A 19076-nucleotide genomic window follows, 5' to 3' on the forward strand; every position below is an offset into this window, starting at 1 on the left:
TCTATATAAGGTTACAAATCAGAAACTCAAGGAAAAATACATGTAGAAATGTGGTCAGGTTTTAAACACTTACAGCTCAGTCTATTTTGTATCAATTATTAATATTATTTCATCATTTGATAGGATATATTTTTAAGTTACGATTAGATTGTATCAATCCACGTATTTTCAATGATCAATTATTGAAATTTTGATTAGTAGCGAGCAGTGTCCTATTTTGTCTGCTAAAATCTCCGGCATATCGGATTTCCCTGCCATAGACGACGGTTTTGAAGGAGTAAGCGATATATCAAAGGGAAAGCATCGCTCTGATTGGTCAATGCAAAAGCGAAACTCTTGGAAGCACGCGAATCTATAAATAGAAGAAAAATTATAGCTAACGTTTCAGTCCTACGCGTAGCATGCTAGAGGTAGGTTGTTGCTAGACAGCAAGACGAAAAGTCCCGCAAAACGATTTGAAGCTTTAATTGGTATGCTCTGATCTTGTGTCATGCAAGCTCGGATGAAATTCCATGTTTTGTCGTTTCGTTTGAAATTCTCACCCTACCCTAGGGTTTTTGAGTGCTTAAAATTAATTTCTAATTTGTATAAGATGAACTCGATTGATAATGAGAAAAAGTTTATTGCTTCAACCGAAATCGCAGAATATTAGAGAAACTAACCGCTATAAAAATAACTGCTTGCATACAAAACTTGAGCACAAGCTTGGCGAAGGGAAGTTTAAGGTCTGAGGACAGAGGGCCACGTGTTGAGTTTTAAATCGACCACGTGGCTCGCTCAATTCCCTTTGGGCATCGTATTTTTCTTGTACTCTCTCGTATATGAGCAAACTCTACCGGGTTGCCAGCATACATTTTATTATTTTGATGAGAAGTTTTATCACATTAATCTATCGTATGGGTTGGACATTATATAGATTCCAATGAACAATCAAAAAATATTCAACTTTCACAAAGATAGAATGTCTGTGTGTTTGGCAGCCTTGTGGAGCCAATTTTGTTTCTCTCTCCTTTTTCAGAATGCTATCAGGAAACCAAAGCAAAACAAAAAATGGTGGATGCATGAAACTGACTTTGTTTCACAGAAAAATACAAGACTTTATTTTTACCGCGATAACATATATGTTTTTATGTACTAATCGCATCTAAACTAAATTATCTAGACTTTGTCACGGTAGATTTAAGATACAAGCCTTCAAAGCCGAGATATTCGATGAACAAGTAGAGGTATGCATTTCCGAGCGTTCCATTTTTCTTCAGTCAGAAAAAAATACAACACGACCGCTAAACTCAATGAATCATTCTGAAAATTTCACAAAATATTCTCAACTAAATTTCGAAGACATTGTCAGGTGGGTTTTTCTACATTTTGCACCGTTTCACACACACCACAGTATAGAAAAGATCTCTGCGTCACTGCAAAACATGAACGCGAGCGCACTTCGGAATTGTTTTGAATGCTATTTGCCTCGAAAATTGAAAAAAATTATCGACTGCGAGTATAACTGTTCTTTAGGGGAACGATTTTGAGATAACATAAAACCAGTAACAACACCACAAGCTTTATGCCGGAGGCCTTGAGAAATAAAAAACCAGTGAGAATTATTAACCCTAGCTTCTACTTATTAAAAGTACATTGAAAATGGCTTACTTCTGAAGGGAATCAGAAACCGGCAAATGATTAGTAATTTTTGCTGTTGAACACCATTTGTGTACCCACTGCGGTGGGTTGCCGGTTATTTTTTTTTTTCATTTGCCACATCCGAGAAGCTACGGGTTTTTGTTTTCTTGCGAGGGGTAGAAGGTGAAGTGCAAAACACGACCGTAGTGAAAGCTACCGCACGAAGGCTAACCCTGCCGGACTCGATGCTGTCGATGATAGCCCGAGAGCAGCTCAGTTCGTTTCTTTGCCGGCTGTCTTATTCCGGTTGAACTTGTGCCGTTGTGCGTCGTGTGGAAGCGCGGCCCTTTTTCCGTTCGAGATTGTCGCGCCGCCGTTTGGTAGATTTTTTTTTATTTTTTGCAATATGTACTTCAAATGAGGTCAGCAAATGTGAAAGCAACTCTCTTCTGGTTTGTTTGACTGTGGTTTTGTCCGTATTTTTTTTCTCTCTCTCTTTCCTTTAGATAGGAAACACAGCAACTCCTTTCTCTTTATCTGTGCGGTGACCGATCGGCGCGACGATGGTCGAATCACTGGGAGAATGTGTGCTATGCTTGATTAATTGATGTGTGGCAAGCACAAAATTAAGCATTGGCTCCAGCTGCTCGATCGTGAATCCTCAATTTGCGCTGCTGCAGTTGTCAATACCGATTGCGTATCAATATGAAATGTTCGAATGTTGATAAACAGCATGATTAAAATGCTAAATGACACAAGTTTATTGCGTACATTGTGATTACTGGACTATATTGTGGTTTCTAATTCATCACATGTTTTCCAAGTCGAATTTCCAGTGATTTTGCCAACTGCTAACGAAAATAAGTGGCCAACAGAATTTTCATTCAAATTTTATTATCTCCATTTCTCATCCGCATCTCAAACGGACTGGTGGGAAGCATAAATACATAACAACATAGAAAAAAGCATAAATACATAACTCATAGAAAATTCCGGCCATGTTCGACGCGCCTGAATGTGACAAGAAAAGAGCCATCTAATTAGATTAGCTACAGCTCAGTGTATCGATTATCGGCGGTGCATGTTTATATGTGTTCAGATCTTAGAAATAAACCGTAACATGCGGATAAGCGGTCGCTAGACCAACAGTGAAATATTACTTGTTTTAACGGTTCGTCTTCGATTCATCAGTGCGTGAGCAGTTTTTATTGAACTGATGAATCTCGTTACTTGTTTAACATAAACTGTCTACGCACTGGTAAGTCGAAGACGAAAAATCAAATAAATACGGTGATGGGCACTTGGTGTAGAACAATTTTTATGCTCTAAAATTACTGAAAAATATTAGTCTTGCAACAACTCCGACCACGGAAAGTCTGTCGAACAGTCTGACTAACCGGAACGGTCTTCATTTTTAAATTAACCCTCCGTCTGATAGATATTTTTATACCTTCGGTCTGACTGATGGGCCTGGTCACATAACACAGTATAATATAATATAATATAGCACAATATAATATACCATTACACAATATATTCTCACAATATACTATAACATAATACAATATAATATGCTATGATACAATGTATAACAGTTGATGTCGCAGTGTAAGTTATGCTCTTCTTTCGTCGCAGTACTGCAGGAAATATAATATTTCATTTTAAATAATAATAATTATAATAATAGTAATAGTAATAATAATAATAACAACAATATATAATATAACGTTATATAATTCAATTCAATATATAACAAATAATGCAACAAACATTAGAACCACATGTTGCAATATATTATGATAAATATTGCACTTCAGGATGTGCTTCAAACTACAAGCCTTTTCGCACCCTCTCATTCTGCTACTAACGCAGAAGGCGATAGCACCCAGTCGACGCCGTTCTATTGACCAAATGTCATCATAGTACAAAACAATATATGTCAATAGTTATAACAAACCAATTAGGCTATCACTTTTTGGTTTTGCGTAGAATATTCTTAAAAGTAAGTCTAGCTAAATTTGAGTAATTGAGCTAAATTTGCGAATTGTTCTTTCTGATTATGGAAATGCTTATGCAATATTTAAACCAAATCAAGAAATACAAAAAATAACTTTTGAATTCAAATGGAAAGGATCTTTTTAGGGTTACGATAGTGTCATCACTTCTCGCTATAATTATCAAAACAATCACACCTCCCCCCTCTCCTTTCGCTATTATAATAAAGAAATATGCATGACTCCATTCTTTACAAAAATTGGTTTTAAATAGACGGAATTAATGATGATATAACAAACAGCTTTTAAAAACACTTGAAGGGACGCAAAACAAACAGCAAAATATTCGCTGCCTCTTGTGAGAATCGAACTCACGACCGCTGGTTTACAATACTGCTATATTATTCAACTAATAGTATTTAAACAGCACATGTTTTTCTAGCGTGTATAATTTCATATGTGAGATAGTAAAAATATAATAAATATAACTTTCGAAGATTTCTATAGTTAATGAGCAACATATGAACAACTAACATGACATTGTAGATTTACATCAATATAATTACAATGCGAGAAAACATTTTGACTTCAATATACTTGCAGCCTGGAGCGATGCAACCAACAAAGCAATATTGAATTCACGACTTGCATAGATTTAGCATTCTTCTCGATTTTGCTACCGATATCACACATACGCATTTAAACTAAAGCGAATTATTCCGTTTATAAATTGAATCAGCATCGTTGCAAAATAATTTGTATTTCATTTAGTACTTCGAAATCGGTTATATGAAATTCATTGATTTTCCATGAAAAGCGTGAAAATCTTTTCCAAAAATGTGTCTGAATGTCATCCTTGTAGCCAGCATAAGGTTTATTTGAAAAAAAAATCATGTCATCGCATTATTTTCCCAAATAATTGTGAAAGATCACAAAAACACTCATTTTTCCTACCTATTTTTGATAAGACTCAGAAAATCCTCCGAATTTTCCAGCCATTTTCACCCTGCAGATAGATAGAAGTATTTCAAAGGTCTGTATGTTATTGGTTTTGGCAATTTCCATCGAAAATTTCCTAAAACTTGGACGATGACCTTAAAATTTCACGAATAGAATTAGTTTGTGAATTATTGTGCTAAGAGTGACGCTACTTTTGTAATTTTCAAAACAGTGGATCGAAAACGATTTCGTGTTTTAATTTTACACTGTTTCTTGATAGGATTAAGATATCGTTCAAGCGCTCCGCGGCGTGTTGATGATTCCGAGCAGTGTTTGACCATGTTTAAACGTAACAAACCGAAATTTCTGCGTCGATATGTGACAATGGATGAAACATGGATTCATCACTTCACTCTGGAATCAAAACGATCGTCATCTGAGTGGGCAGCAACTGGTGAACCTTGTCCAAAGCACAATAATCGGCTGGAAAGATTATGGCCTCGGTTTTTCGGGATGTGCGTGGTGTTATAATTATCGACTACACTGTCTTTTTTATGCGAGTTTACGTACCGCATAAAAAACCCGCATAACTCTGAGAATTCGCATAAAAAAACCGCATAACTTTGAAAATTCGCATAAAAAACCGCATAAAAGAAAACCACATAACTCTGAAAATTCGCATAAAAAACCGCATAACTCTGAAACTTCGCATAAAAAAAACCGCATAGCTCTGAAACTTCGCATAAAAAAAACGCATAAAAGAAAACCACATAACTCTGAAAATTCGCATAAAAAACGTGCTTAATCCACCTAACAGTGAGATGATACCTTTTTTTATCAATCCGCATGTGTTTTTGCATTAATATTCTTCGGTGTTTCAGTTTTCATGACATTATTCTAATGTCCGTCGTTTTAAGTGGCAATTTGCGATTTTAATCACTTTTTACTCTGTAATGTCGAAGCTGCAAATCGGATCGACTTTGAATCTAAAAGTGTTACAATCGATTAAACATTCAATGATATGTCGAAGTAATTTCCACTTTAGAGTTTACGGTAATTTAAGGTACTTCCAGTGCCGGTATTCAGGAGCCAGTATAATCCAAACCGATTCGTATGGCCATATGACGAATAAATTGCAATATTTTTGAGTCCAACTTTAAAGCTTTTCGGGATTGTCATCATCTATATCGCTTAGAATTTTAAAAATTCATCCTCCTACAATTCCAGAATCGGAAGTCAGAATTGGATAAAATTGGATTTATTTTAATTTGAATTTTTGTTTTTGAAATTCGATTTGGTTTTTTTTGAGAAAACGATTGAGCTTTGAGAAGCGATTCGATACTGGAACCGGAATTCGAAACTCGGTGTAGCCGAAGTCAGACAAATTCATCTGAGTAGTATTTGTTTCAAAATGTTTAAAAATCAATGTAGACATCTTTGAGGAATCGTAGTGCGAATTAAATTTTTGGGTGCCTTCCGAAACGAAAACTGAATACATCCAAAAATGAAATAAGTTTATTTGGTTATCAACTATCCAAATCTGTAAACCCGATAAACCTGATTAATTTATGTGAAATAGACATTTTTATACTAATCACCCTGTATCTCCGAAACCGAAAGTTGGATCTAACTGACAAACAAGATGTTTTATAGAATCTTAAAACTTTTCATTTGAATTTTAGATAATTCTTAGACTTCATTTGAATCTTAGATCGGTTCAGTCATCTACGAGAAAAATGAGTTACACAGTTTTAGTTTCGATTTACATGTCCTCCTGTATTTACATGTAGCTTCGGAACAAGAGGTCGATTTACATGTAGCTCCGGAACAAGAGGTCGGAACCAAACGTAATTCAGGAACCATGTTTTCGAGCATACGACTTTTCACATAAATCTGAGTTTGTAGAAAACGGTTGAGTCATCTCCGAGAAAATTGAGTGAAATTATTTGTCACACATGCATTTGATGATCTCGGCGAACTGATTCGAATGGTATATGGGTGTTATGTTCTTCCAGCATTTATTGTTGTAGGTAGTTTAAATCAATATAATTATGGAATTGTTATCAACTCGAAAATGCTGCCATCATCTAGTTTATTTATGTCATATTCGAACAATTATGTTGCCAAAAACGAGCCGTGCTAAAATCGGTCCGAGGCAAAATATTATGCTGTACACAGTCTTTTTGGTACTTAGTAACAAATGTATGTGACAGTATAAAAAATTGTGTTTTATGTTGCTCCCAAGCATTTCTTTGCCAGACAGCGCTCAAAACTTCTACTGCTGGAATAGGGAAAACAGTCGCTTACACAAAAATTTCGATATCTCCGTTAAAAATGGATGGATTTTAACAATCTATGGCTTGTTGGATAGGTATTACTGTGCGGAATCTAAGTCTGAAAATATATTCTGTTTTCAAGGTCAATTGTGACAGATATTGTAAAAAAAAACTATAAGTTTTGACATTAAACTACGTATAACTCAAAATGTAAACATCCTATCTCAAAACCATTCAATAGCGTTCTGGGTGACGGGGAGACCTTCATTTTTTGCATCATTTTTTTCATCATTTGCGACTAGTTTGATCGAAATCGGTCCAGCCATCTCTGATATCTCGACCTCTTAGTTGCCAACACACATCCAGACACACACACACACACACACACACACACACACACACACACACACACACACACACACACACACACACACACACACACACACACACACACACACACACACACACACACACACACACACACACACACACACACACACACACACACACACACGGACATTTCGTCGAGTTGAATCGATTGGTATATAACATTCGGCCCTCCGGGCCTCGGAAAAATTTTCTAAAGTTTGAGCGAATTCTATACCTATTTTTTATATTTATAAAATAAGGTAAAACCGCATAACTCCGAAACTTCGCATAAAAAACCGCACAACTCTGAAACTTCGCATAAAAAAACCACATAACTCTGAAAATTCGCATAAAAAAGTCGAATTAAAAACCGCATAAAGAAACCTTAGTGTATCTTGAAAAAGGAAATACCATTTACAGTGAATATTATATAGCGATTATATCGATACAATTTATTTACCGTTAGTGATGTGTCGGAAACATTCATTAAATTCTGTGACAATTTGGCACTGAACAGACTGAAACTTTTCCCCAAAATTTAAACATCCTGGATTGAGAAGACCGAACTCTGTGGTGATCTGAAACGGAGAAAATCCATTTACAAATTATTACAGCCACCTAAACGATTAAAACTACCACAGACAAATTGACAGAAAATTCATACTAGTTGGTGAGACCAGCACCTTATACTCTGAACACCAACATTGAACATTTCTCATATTTCAATAAGAACATTTCTCATATTTCGATAAAATACCGCGATTGTTATTGTAAACTATTCATGAACAAACACACTCATAGTCCTTAATATTAGTGTTTGTCTGTGGTACAGGCTCAACGTTATTTAGTTAATCGGTACGAAGTATATTACCAACTTTCCATTAAATGCTGATGCAGCCGGATAGTCTTTTAAATAAGATAACAGGTTATCGGTCTTACGTATATTCTGCCGATCTTGGAACGTAGCCATCCAAAGTTCCTCAACTCGTTCTTTTGTTGCTGGTTCTGGACAGATGAATTTTAATTCGCTTCTCTAAAATTGTCATACTATGTAAAAACAATATTTTAAATTTTAAAACATTATGTATACAAACCATTTGCTCTATTTGATCTTCGGATGCTGTATTTATCATACATGTTGAGTCAACGTTTTCTGAAGTAGATACATTTTTCTTCCGATGGATGAGTCGTTCATTAGATTTACGTACCAGGTACCATATGATAATGCAGCCTGCCTGAATGTTTATTTAGTCCTCTTGCATGGGGCTGAAACCACAGTGCTTGTGGGACAGAATCATTAGAAGATGCTAATACAGGATACGATTTCACCAGGGACATTGCCAACATATTTTTGTGGTATGAAGATGGACGCCTATGTCAATGAAAGCCATTACTAATATACTAGATATATTTTGTGAGTACTTACAGGCCATATGTTGATTTTAGAAATTCGCAAAGAATATTGTTTATGGACTTCAAACAGCCGTCGGAAGGCTTCGCACCTTCTTTTAAAATCTCTATAATATCTTTGCCTGCTCGAGTTCGTTTGAATATTTTGTCGATATTTATTTCCTGCAACCAGAATGCGGATTATACATTATCGGTTGTATGTAATGGATTGACTGTGAAGATCACGATGTACTGATAATCAGGCAACCACATTTGTCTATGTGTTATTGTGGGCGTTTTTTTCGGAAGTGAGATAAAATACGAAAAAGAAAAACATAAACATATGACGACACTGAACCATATTTAATATTGTGAGAAAATTACAAGCACAATCAAAAAAGACATAGGTAGTCACCAGTACATTCTACATCGTGAATGAAAATAATTTCAACACGCTACATACTCTAAAAATATTATCCAATAAAACAATTTGTTTCTTTACTCAAAACGTGTAGCTCCTACACAATTGCCTGTATTCTATGCACATGTACTGATTAAGATTTAGATCGATTTATTAATGCAACAGAGTAATGCTCGTGAAATAATAAGTGCACACATATTAAATCATTAATTTCATTTTTAAAACTAACTCACCTCTTCTGAAAAAAATGTCTCGATATGGTTCGTCAATCGAATTTGTTCCATTGTCTCCGTCACTTTCAGTATTTCCGGTTTGTTTTTTTTCTTCAAAATCGGATATTTGTTTATTTATCTCCAACTCCTCTACTATCGAATTACTTTTTAATTCCTTTTGAATGAGCTGAATATTTTTAATAATTTTTGTTTTTAAACGTAGTCGGACAAAATCTGCCTAATTCAATTCCATGAACGTATCGAAATCAGTGATTCCTTCATCAACTATAACGAAAAATAAGTTTCAATAAGATGCACCTTTTATTTAACACCCAAGAAATAAACTAACAAGTCATGTCGTGACGTTGTGGGTACGACCTTTTTATATAAAACACTAGGTATTTTACCTGTAACTGAGTAATCTAACATAATCGTATTCTAGGAATTCCTGCGCTGCAAATTATGTAAAATCGATATGTCACATTAAAATATTTTTTGAAATTGTTATGGGTAAACATTGAAAATTGTTATGATTTCAATAATCTCTGTTGTAGTAGCGCCGTGATATATATTTATTAGATTGTCCAAAAGGTTTCCAAATTGCAAAGGTAGTATGTTGAAAAACTGCATTTATATTAACTAATGTATCTGCCGTAGTTACGTGGACTTCATATGATTGGAAAAAATCGTCGTATAAAATCGTGTCGCATAATCTCAACAGGAAGAAATGACCATCGTTCGAATTAACAAGTTCTTTGATTACACCATACGTTGGGAACGGCTCATTTCTGTGACTCTTTAATGCAACCACTAAGTTCATGCGAAACTCCACACCGTTTAGCATTATTGAAGAAGGTGTGTAAATCAGTTGTGCATTTTCTCCTAAATGAGAACCTGAAAGTGTTTTGTCCTTGTGCATAATCGGTCCAGATTTATAAACAATGTTGTTTTTAAGAGGATTATCAAGAATGTCCAACACTGTCCGAAAACTTTGTCGTTCTGCTAAGCTTTTGCAAATGTTTTTATAATTACGATACGTGCCTGCTTGTTTTTTTAATGGTTTATTTTTTTGTTCAAAAAGCAGAATTGTTTCATGCTACCGCACTGGCGAATGCATTCCTCGTAGTGATTCATATGATGCAATTTGTTGATGCGTTTATCAAACATTGAAAAGAAAATATTTTGGAATAAACGGATATGTTCATTAAGCCAAATCAGCATGTTTTCGGATACAACTGGCGATAATAATATACGGGTAATATTTATAAGGTGACCTATCATAATTATGTGTTTGCAGTCTTTAGGTATCATATCTCCAAATAAAAACGGGAATGCTCGCAGTAGTAAAAAATTTTGAGAGGCAGTTTGTCTCAATTTGTGTTTATGAACATTAGAAAGCATGTCATCTGAAATATTTGGTGAAGGCCGATTTTTACCATCAGCGTATCCGTAATGAAAGTATGCAATGCGATTATTGATAGTTTCTTTAGTAAACTGTAAATCTTTTTGTTTGTACAAATAACTCAAAGTTAATTGAATAGTAAGAGGAATTACTCCTTCAGCCAAATCATGCATTGTATCCAAGGCATAATTTTGTGTAATATGGAAGTTTTCTAGATCGTTTAGGATACACCCAGTAGTTTTCAGTCCGCAATCTGATGGTTTTATATCACCATGTCTAACGGCTTGTAATTTTTCATTGTACCATTCCACTGTTCGATAAGGAAATTCCGCAAATGGGTTTTCTTGAAATACTTGACGAGGAACCGTGCAGATTCTACAGAAATATTTTGCTCCAGGACCAAGAAGACCGAACACGTCATGTGCTGCTAATGTATCTCCACAAAACACAGTAACTGATGCTCGCAACTCGAATTCTTCTGCTCCGTAATATATTTTTACTCCCTTTTCAAGCATTTTAAGATCCGTAATCAATGGTTGTAATATTTTGCTGTAACCATATTTTTTAACTTGACTTGACAGAGCATAAATAGTCGGGAAAATAGTTTTTGGAGATGAGTTCCATTGCGGAGGAAAATTTTGAATTTTTATGCAAAAGTTTTAAATTTTGTTCTTTCCTGCCCTTGAGCTAAGCGCATTTCCAATTTCTACGTCTTGATACAAAGATAGTCGAATGGAATGCGGATATTTTTTGGAATATTCGTTCTGTTCGTAAAAACGGCCCGTGCACGATGAACTGTATTCTCTAACACATGGTGTGGATTGGTTAAAACTAGCCTCTTTTGATAGAAGAGATCTGGTTACCGGATTTCTAAATAAAAGTTTCAATGTTTGGATTATGGGCATATACATGAATGTCTCGTTGACGCGAACAGTTTTATTGACACCGTCAACACAACGAATAACATCTCGACTTCCTACACACTTAGCAGATGGTTGAGGAACATTTATAGCCAACGATTTTAGGAATAACTGTTGTCTCTTATACGAACGAACATTTTCAAATAGGTCAGGCATTTTAAATTCATTCAGAAATTCGACTGTAGATTCTGAATAAGTATCAATTTTGCATCTTTTTAAAAACGAAATAGTTTGTTCTTCAAGATAGCTTGTAACAAGATTGACAATATTTTCGCAGATCAGTACAGTCTCTTGTACTTTGTTGTGGGGTATTTCAACATTTGCCGTCATTCGACAAACACTTATGGCAATGATCTTCTTAATTTCAACTAAAGTACGGGAGGCAAGCTCATTTTTGCTTTCAATGATTGGATTAAAATCTCGCACACTATTATCCAACTGATTAATATCAACGCTAGTAATACTAGTTGACTTTTTTGATTTTTTGCCAAGAGAGGATGTGTTCCTTTTATATGTCTTTTCAAGGATCCCATATGCTGATAACGCATTCGACAGCGAGGGAAAGTACAATCATAAAATGAGGCATCCGGTAAAAAATGGTTACGTTTTATGTGCCACGTAATGTGCCGTACGAGCCCTTCCACGTATCCCGGAACAGGTTTACGACAAAAAAAGCAAGTGATACACTCGTCAGACATTTTCGTACTTTGCTAAAAATGAGAAAACTTTGAAAATATTATAAATATACTTACTGAACAGCTTCTTTACTTCTTCATCCGCAAGTAAGTCCAAAATATTGTCCATTTTAGCTGCAGTCTGCACTTTTTCGAAAAAAAAGCACTAATTTTTACCACTGTTAGTATTATTTGAACTTTAAAATGGCGGATTTGACAGGCTTTATTTTCTCCGAAAGCGTTCAGTGAAAATTACTGAAGCTCAGCACTGTTTACATATTTTTTCAGTGTTTTTTCATTAACCACTGAGAATCGGTGATTTTTTTTACGGAATGACTTAGACGTGATGACATTTCAATGTTTACAACATGCGTCAGTAAAACAAAATACAATTTTTCAGCAAAATTATCATGGAATTACTGACAACTCGTGCATATTTTACTGATGTCGGTAAAATGGAATTATTTAACGATTTTTTTCTGCTAAAATTTCTTTTTACAGATTAAAACTGTAAAAAAAATTACCGAACATCAAAATAAGAATTCAGTGTGTACAGTCTTGAAAAAGTTATATTGAAATGCAAATAACTCTTAGTGGTCAATGAAAGAGGTTCTGCAGTTTTCTACTTCCGAAAAATAAACGAGCCACTGTCCATAATGAGCTATTCCTTTGTTATTCGCGTAGTTTATTTGGTTTGCCAGCAAACCAACCTAAATTGCTCCATTGTGCGACGGTTTCTCTTCGTAGTTGTTTTTTTTTTGTCTGCTTGTCGGCAATTACCTTAATATTAAAATTGGTCCAAAGCCAAATCGATTTTCTCGCTCGTATACGGAGAAGAGATAAGTACTTGGCTTCCTTCGTTGGATTGGATTTCCATTTAGCTGCTATAACTGTGCGTCGCCGCGCCATCATGGCCGTCAGCCAGTATGATTACTGAATTCTCGGTGAACATTGCCAATCCATTTAACAGTTTAATAATCCTTCCGTCGAGTCCCTCCCGGTCGCTATGGCATTAGGACAGAGAGAGAGAGAGAGTAATCGAGAAATGGAGGAAAAATGTGCATCAATAGCGAAAACCGCATAGCACTCCGGCGTAGTTATCGCGCTGTGCACACTGGCGGTCCTGCTGGGTAAGGAAAGTTTACTTATTTCGTTCTACTGCCTGGCTCAGTACAGTTCACTGAACCCTTCGTAAAACCACTCGGCGTTGGTTGAGATTATTGGGCCAGTAAAACTTGTGGCGCCAGCTGGACTGTGCGAATTTTATCACACTGGTTTGATTAGTTGTAAGCTTGTAAAAAAGGGTAACATATGATGAATCGTGTAATTTGAAAAATTGGATCTTGTGTAGTTTTGATAATGTGCCGTAACGGCTCCTTCTGGTAGATTATCAAATAACTTTCGTGTTCGGTTCTAATTTGCAACACTTTCGATACCGCGCACCGCATTTGACATTCAAACGGAACAACGTTCGCGCGACTATGTAAATGCACAATAAAGCGATTTCAACCCGATAACATTTAGCTACAACTGATTAGATGTCACACACGCTCATTTATATGGGCTACAGTTTGTTGCCGAATTCGTGCCACCGTCGATAATGCGGCTGTGGCACGAACGGTAAAGTATGTACACACTTGGGATGACGAGGGCAAAAAATAGAAACAAAACAAACGGTGCCGAACCGGTAATGTATGTGATTGCTAATATTTAAATTCGGTCCAGTTAATAGTTCATAATTACTTATTTTGATCCGGAATGGTAATAACAATGAGGGGCTCATGCGGACGAATCCCACAGACACAATGGACTGGAATAGAATTACGATTTCCTGGTGCACACGCACTGAAACTAAACCCACGCATTGTTGCGGCTAACACCAAACTCATTTGAATATCAAAAGTCGTGAAACTCTGATCCAAATAGGTTTGCTGCATTGTCATTCAGTAAGCTCATAAATGATTCACGCAACTCATTCTCATCGGTTCTATGTTCTCTCTCATTCATTACAGGTTCTAACGGCGTTGTTGAAGCTAAAACAGCTCGGTTTGATTCACGCTGATCTGAAACCCGAAAACATCATGCTGGTCGACCCAGTTAGGCAACCGTACAGGTGAGTTCCGCACAGGATGCGTTATATATAAACATATCTTGATTGCTCATTAATCACTGTGCATCGCTTCCATAATTACAGGGTGAAAGTAATCGATTTTGGTTCGGCGTCGCATGTTAGCAAAACGGTGTGCAATACGTACCTGCAATCGCGCTACTATCGCGCCCCGGAGATCATCCTCGGTTTGCCATTCTGCGAGGCCATCGACATGTGGTCCCTGGGTTGTGTCGTGGCGGAACTATTTCTCGGGTGGCCACTATACCCGGGATCCTCTGAGTACGATCAAATCAGGTAAAACATGAGCCACCTATAAAAAGCAGTCGTTGGGGAGTAAGATCTAATGCGTTCGTTAATTCTCGTCTAGGTACATATCGCAGACACAGGGTCTCCCAACCGAACACATGCTGAATAGTGCCAGTAAAACGGCCAAGTTCTTCTATCGGGATGTCGATTCTACGTATCCATTCTGGCGACTGAAAACACCCGAAGAACACGAGGCAGAAACAAACAACAAAAGCAAAGAGGCACGCAAGTACATTTTCAACTGCCTGGACGATATCGGACAGGTAAATGTGCCTACCGACATCGAAGGTGGGCAGCTGCTCGCAGAGAAAACCGACCGGCGAGAGTTTATCGATTTATTGAAGCGAATGCTTACGATCGATCAGGAACGACGGATAACTCCGGGTGAAGCGTTGAACCATCCGTTCACGACCCTGGCGCATCTGGTGGATTACGCCCACTGCAACAACGTCAAAGCGTCCGTCCAGATGATGGAGGTGTGCCGAAGGACGGACTCAATGATCCACACGTATGTATTTAAATTAGTTCCAACGCACAGCGGGACCCATTTTCATTATTCGATTTTTTTTCCTCTTTTTTCCAGTTACAATCTTAGCGTTCAACCAACGACAGCCACGTTGGTAACGAATTTCGTCCCGAACGCTACCGAGAACATGACCATTACGTTCAACAATCAGGTACAGCGAATTGTGCGTGAGCGGGGTCCCACGTACGATAACCACCTGTATCAGATCTATCGGGGACGTGGCAGTCAGTACAGCAACGCTCGGCCGGACGCGTTCCAGCATCAGCTAGTGTCGAGTATCCTCTGCCCGCCGGGCTATCAGACGATGCCAAGTCCGACGAAGCACGTCGTCGTCGGTGGTACCTCGATGCAGCCTCCGCTGCAGGTTCCCCCGCAGCAGTACGTCAATGTTCCTGTTCCCGTGTCGATGGTAGAACCGTCATCCGGTCAGCGCATGCTGCTGACCAACGCGGTTCAACCGAATGTCGCCTGGCCCCAAAGTGGTCGCCAGGTAGCGATTGTGCCATCGTGGCCGCAACAGACCGGACCGCACTCGCTGATCGTGGACTCGGCACCGTTTCTCAACGTGGAGGAAATCTATCCGAAACCGCACCTGAACATCCAGACTAGACACGAACCGAAGAAGGAATCACCGGTGCATCATTTGGTGTAAGTAGTCATTTTTAACTAAAATTTTCTGTAACATTTCGAGTAAACGAGAACTCTAATGTCATTTTAAAATTTGAGTTATTTCACCTCTGTACAGCCGATTACCGAGAGAGCGATTGAAAAATATGTTAATTTTTTATGGTGGCAGTACTACATGGAGTAAAAAGTCCCGGGCCTCTCACAGAAAAGACGTGATAGTTTCGAGCCGTATATATTTTTGTTGAGAACAATCTTCTAAATGGCCCAATACCAAATTTCATGACAATCTATCCCCTAGTGTTTGAATAACAGCTGAAAAAGACGCAGCAGCGCATTCATGCATTAAAGCAACGGTGAAATTAAATGATTTGCGGTACGGATTGGTCCACCAACCTCCGTATTCTCCAGACCTGGTCCCCAGTAACTATTATCCTTTTCCAAACCTGAGAATATTTCTCCAGGGAAAGAAATTTTCGTTAAATGCGGAGGTCATTGCAAAAACGGAAGTCTATTTTGAAGGCCTTGACAAACATTTTTTTGAAATGCATCAAAATGTTAGAGGACCGATTTGCTCCGAAAAGACCTCGCTGTTTTGTCTATGAGCAAGTTCAATGTCCTCCAGTTGACTCGGCTCGAATGGATCGAATACGAAGTTGAATGCGCAGACAATTTAGATTAGTCTTACGCACAAATCATTGTTGAAGAATTTGCAAGTTGAGCCAATTGGATTTTTATTCTTCAAATTTAAGTCTTTCAAGACGAAAAAAAAACAACAAAAAATACGAAAAAATGCCCTAAAAAGCTATTCTTAGAAGACGACGAAAAAAGATAAGAAACTCTTGAGCTAAGAGATAGTTTAGTAAAAATGATAAACCAGATTAGAAACATTGAAGAAATTCGGTAACTGAAAGTTAAAACAACACTGTGATGCGGAGCCCAAATTGTAACTCCATACTTCAGAGTACTGCGTACTAGTGCGATGTGAACTGTCTTGAGGCAATACACGTCGGTGAAGTTTTAAGTGTTTCGTTTGATTAGTCCCAAAACTACTGCATAAGCCTTCACAGTAACGAATGAAAACAATTGCACGAAGCTTGCAATCGAGAATAATACTCAAGTCTTTAATAGACGAAACTCGCTTAACTGAAGCCATCATCATTGAGTATTCGAAAATAATTGGAGACTGTGCCTGTGAGAAAGTTATCAGGTGTACAACTTTGCTTCCGCCGTTTTCCGATAGGTGGCTGTACCGGCTGAGGCTGATCAAAATACATAGATGATAATGCCTTTAAAGTGAGTGTGTACAGTGCCTAACGAATTGTCATCGCCTTTTCAGTGATAGTTGTACTTTTTTTCGTATTATTCACGCTCGAAAATGTCTGTTTATGTGCCCAATTCTCGCCATTTGCGGGAAGTTTTACTTTTCTGTTACAATTCAAAAAAAAATGCAGGTGAAGCGCATCGAATGCTCTCAGAAACTTTCGGTGATGCTGCTCTGAGTAAAAGAACGTGTTGGGAGTGGTTTCAACGTTTTAAAAATGGTGATTTCGATGTCGAAGACAAACATGGTGGTGGAAGAGAAAAAACCTTCAAAGATGAACAACTAGAAGCATTGCTTGATGAGGATTCGTGCAAAACCCAAGAAGAGCTTGCCGAATCGTTGGGAGTGAGTCAGCAAGCCATTTCAAAACGTCTCAAGGCCCTGGGTATAATTCAGAAAGAAGGAAACTGGGTGTACGGCACCAGTTGTTGAAACCGAGGGACATCGAGCGCCGTCTATTTGTATGTGAGCAACTGCTTCAAAGACAAAATTGTAAGGGGTTTTTACATCGAATCGTAACCGGTGGTTCGATACGATAATCCTAAACGCAGAAAATCATGGGGAAAGCCCGGGCATGCTACTTCGTCGAAGGCAAAACCGAATATTCACGGCGCTAAAGTGTTGATTTGTATTTTGGTGGGATCAGCTCGGTGTGATTTACTACGAGCTCTTAAAACCGGGTGAAACCATCACATGAGACCGCTACCGAACGCAACTGATGCGCCTTAGTCGCGCGCTAAAAGAAAAGCGGCCACAATATCAAGAGCGACATGACAAAGCCATCCTCCAACACGACAATGCTCGGCCTCACGTCGCAAAAGTGGTCAAAAAGTACCTGGAAACGCTGAAATGGGAAGTCTTGCCCCAACCGCCGTATTCCCTAGATGTCGCCCCTTCTGACTTCCACCTATTCCGTTCGATGGCACACGGCCTGGCAGATCAACATTTTCAATCCTTCGAAGAGTTGGAAGCTTTTAACTTTGGAAAAAAAGGCGGAAGCAAAGTTGTACACCTGATATCACATTACATTTCTTAACGTTTACTGTCATGCCGTTTCTGTCACACCAATCCAGGATTCTGGCAATATCCATTTGTAGAGCACAGCAATCCTCAAGGCTTGTAATGATGCGATAAATGTTTATATCGTCAGCATACATAACTTTAAATGATGACAATTCACTTCAAAAAACACGAGAAGAAAGTGGTCCGAGATGGCTCCCTTGAGTAAAATCAAAAACTTTCTCTCGGTATAAACTACCATAACAATTTCAATTTGTAAAAAGTTATGTCAAGTTAATATAGATTTGAATGTGGCAACCCTGCACGCTATACAAAATCGAACAAAACACGCTATATGCTAAGCGGTGGTGTTTTCTTCTTCCGTACCAGCATGTACCGATTTTTGATCATTTTGTATGACAGTTTGAAAGTGTTTACACCCATCGCCCTGTAATTTCGGAACCTTAAGTCGAATCAGGATGAAGTTGCACCGAATCTTTTAAAACACTGAGAGCTTTAATTTGAATCATGATTTGTGAAAATCGATGCATTCGGAGGATTGAAGTACTTCGACACGAAGTTGGCATCATTAGCCTTGAACTACTCCGAGTAATGGCACGAGACAACATCCGATCAGAAACAAATTAATTGCCAAATCATGTATTTTATTGGTAAACTTTGAAATCTTCCGCTTTCTAACATCAAAGTTTTAATGGTAAATGAAAAACAGGATACCCGGAAATTGCCGTAAGTCTGCTATCACGTACGTCTCATAATCCATGATGAGACAATGCGATTTTGTCAACATCTATGTGTAGAGCTTCCGTGAACGTTATTTAACCCCCGTTTTCTGCCGTTCATTCCGATTCGGTGACTTTTGAACTTTGTACGTGTGTAGTCTTTCACGTTCTAGCCTTTCTCATATAGACAGGTTATGAAAATCGACTTTTGAACTGAGGTCCAGCGGGTCG

At 37.8% G+C, this 19076-nt stretch overlaps 1 protein-coding gene and 1 long non-coding RNA gene across 4 annotated transcripts in view; one reads left to right on the top strand and one right to left on the bottom strand.

Annotated features, from left to right (window-relative positions):
* The window catches only part of LOC131435640 (homeodomain-interacting protein kinase 2), a 232080-nt gene that overhangs the window by 200941 nt on the left and 12063 nt on the right, over window positions 1-19076 (top strand). For all 3 annotated transcript variants that reach the window (XM_058603742.1, XM_058603740.1, XM_058603743.1), the window contains 4 exons: window positions 14229-14329; window positions 14411-14620; window positions 14694-15140; window positions 15216-15806. In XM_058603742.1, coding sequence (XP_058459725.1) covers window positions 14229-14329; window positions 14411-14620; window positions 14694-15140; window positions 15216-15806 — 1349 coding nt within the window. The remainder of the gene's footprint in view (window positions 1-14228; window positions 14330-14410; window positions 14621-14693; window positions 15141-15215; window positions 15807-19076) is intronic.
* Window positions 7629-8423, bottom strand: LOC131435641 (uncharacterized). The gene is made up of 3 exons (XR_009230520.1): window positions 8293-8423; window positions 8070-8231; window positions 7629-7776 (listed from the first exon to the last, which is right to left on the bottom strand). It is a non-coding gene; the product is annotated as an uncharacterized LOC131435641 (long non-coding RNA).

Source organism: Malaya genurostris, chromosome 3 (genome assembly GCF_030247185.1).
Source record: "Malaya genurostris strain Urasoe2022 chromosome 3, Malgen_1.1, whole genome shotgun sequence".
NCBI lineage: Eukaryota > Metazoa > Arthropoda > Insecta > Diptera > Culicidae > Malaya > Malaya genurostris.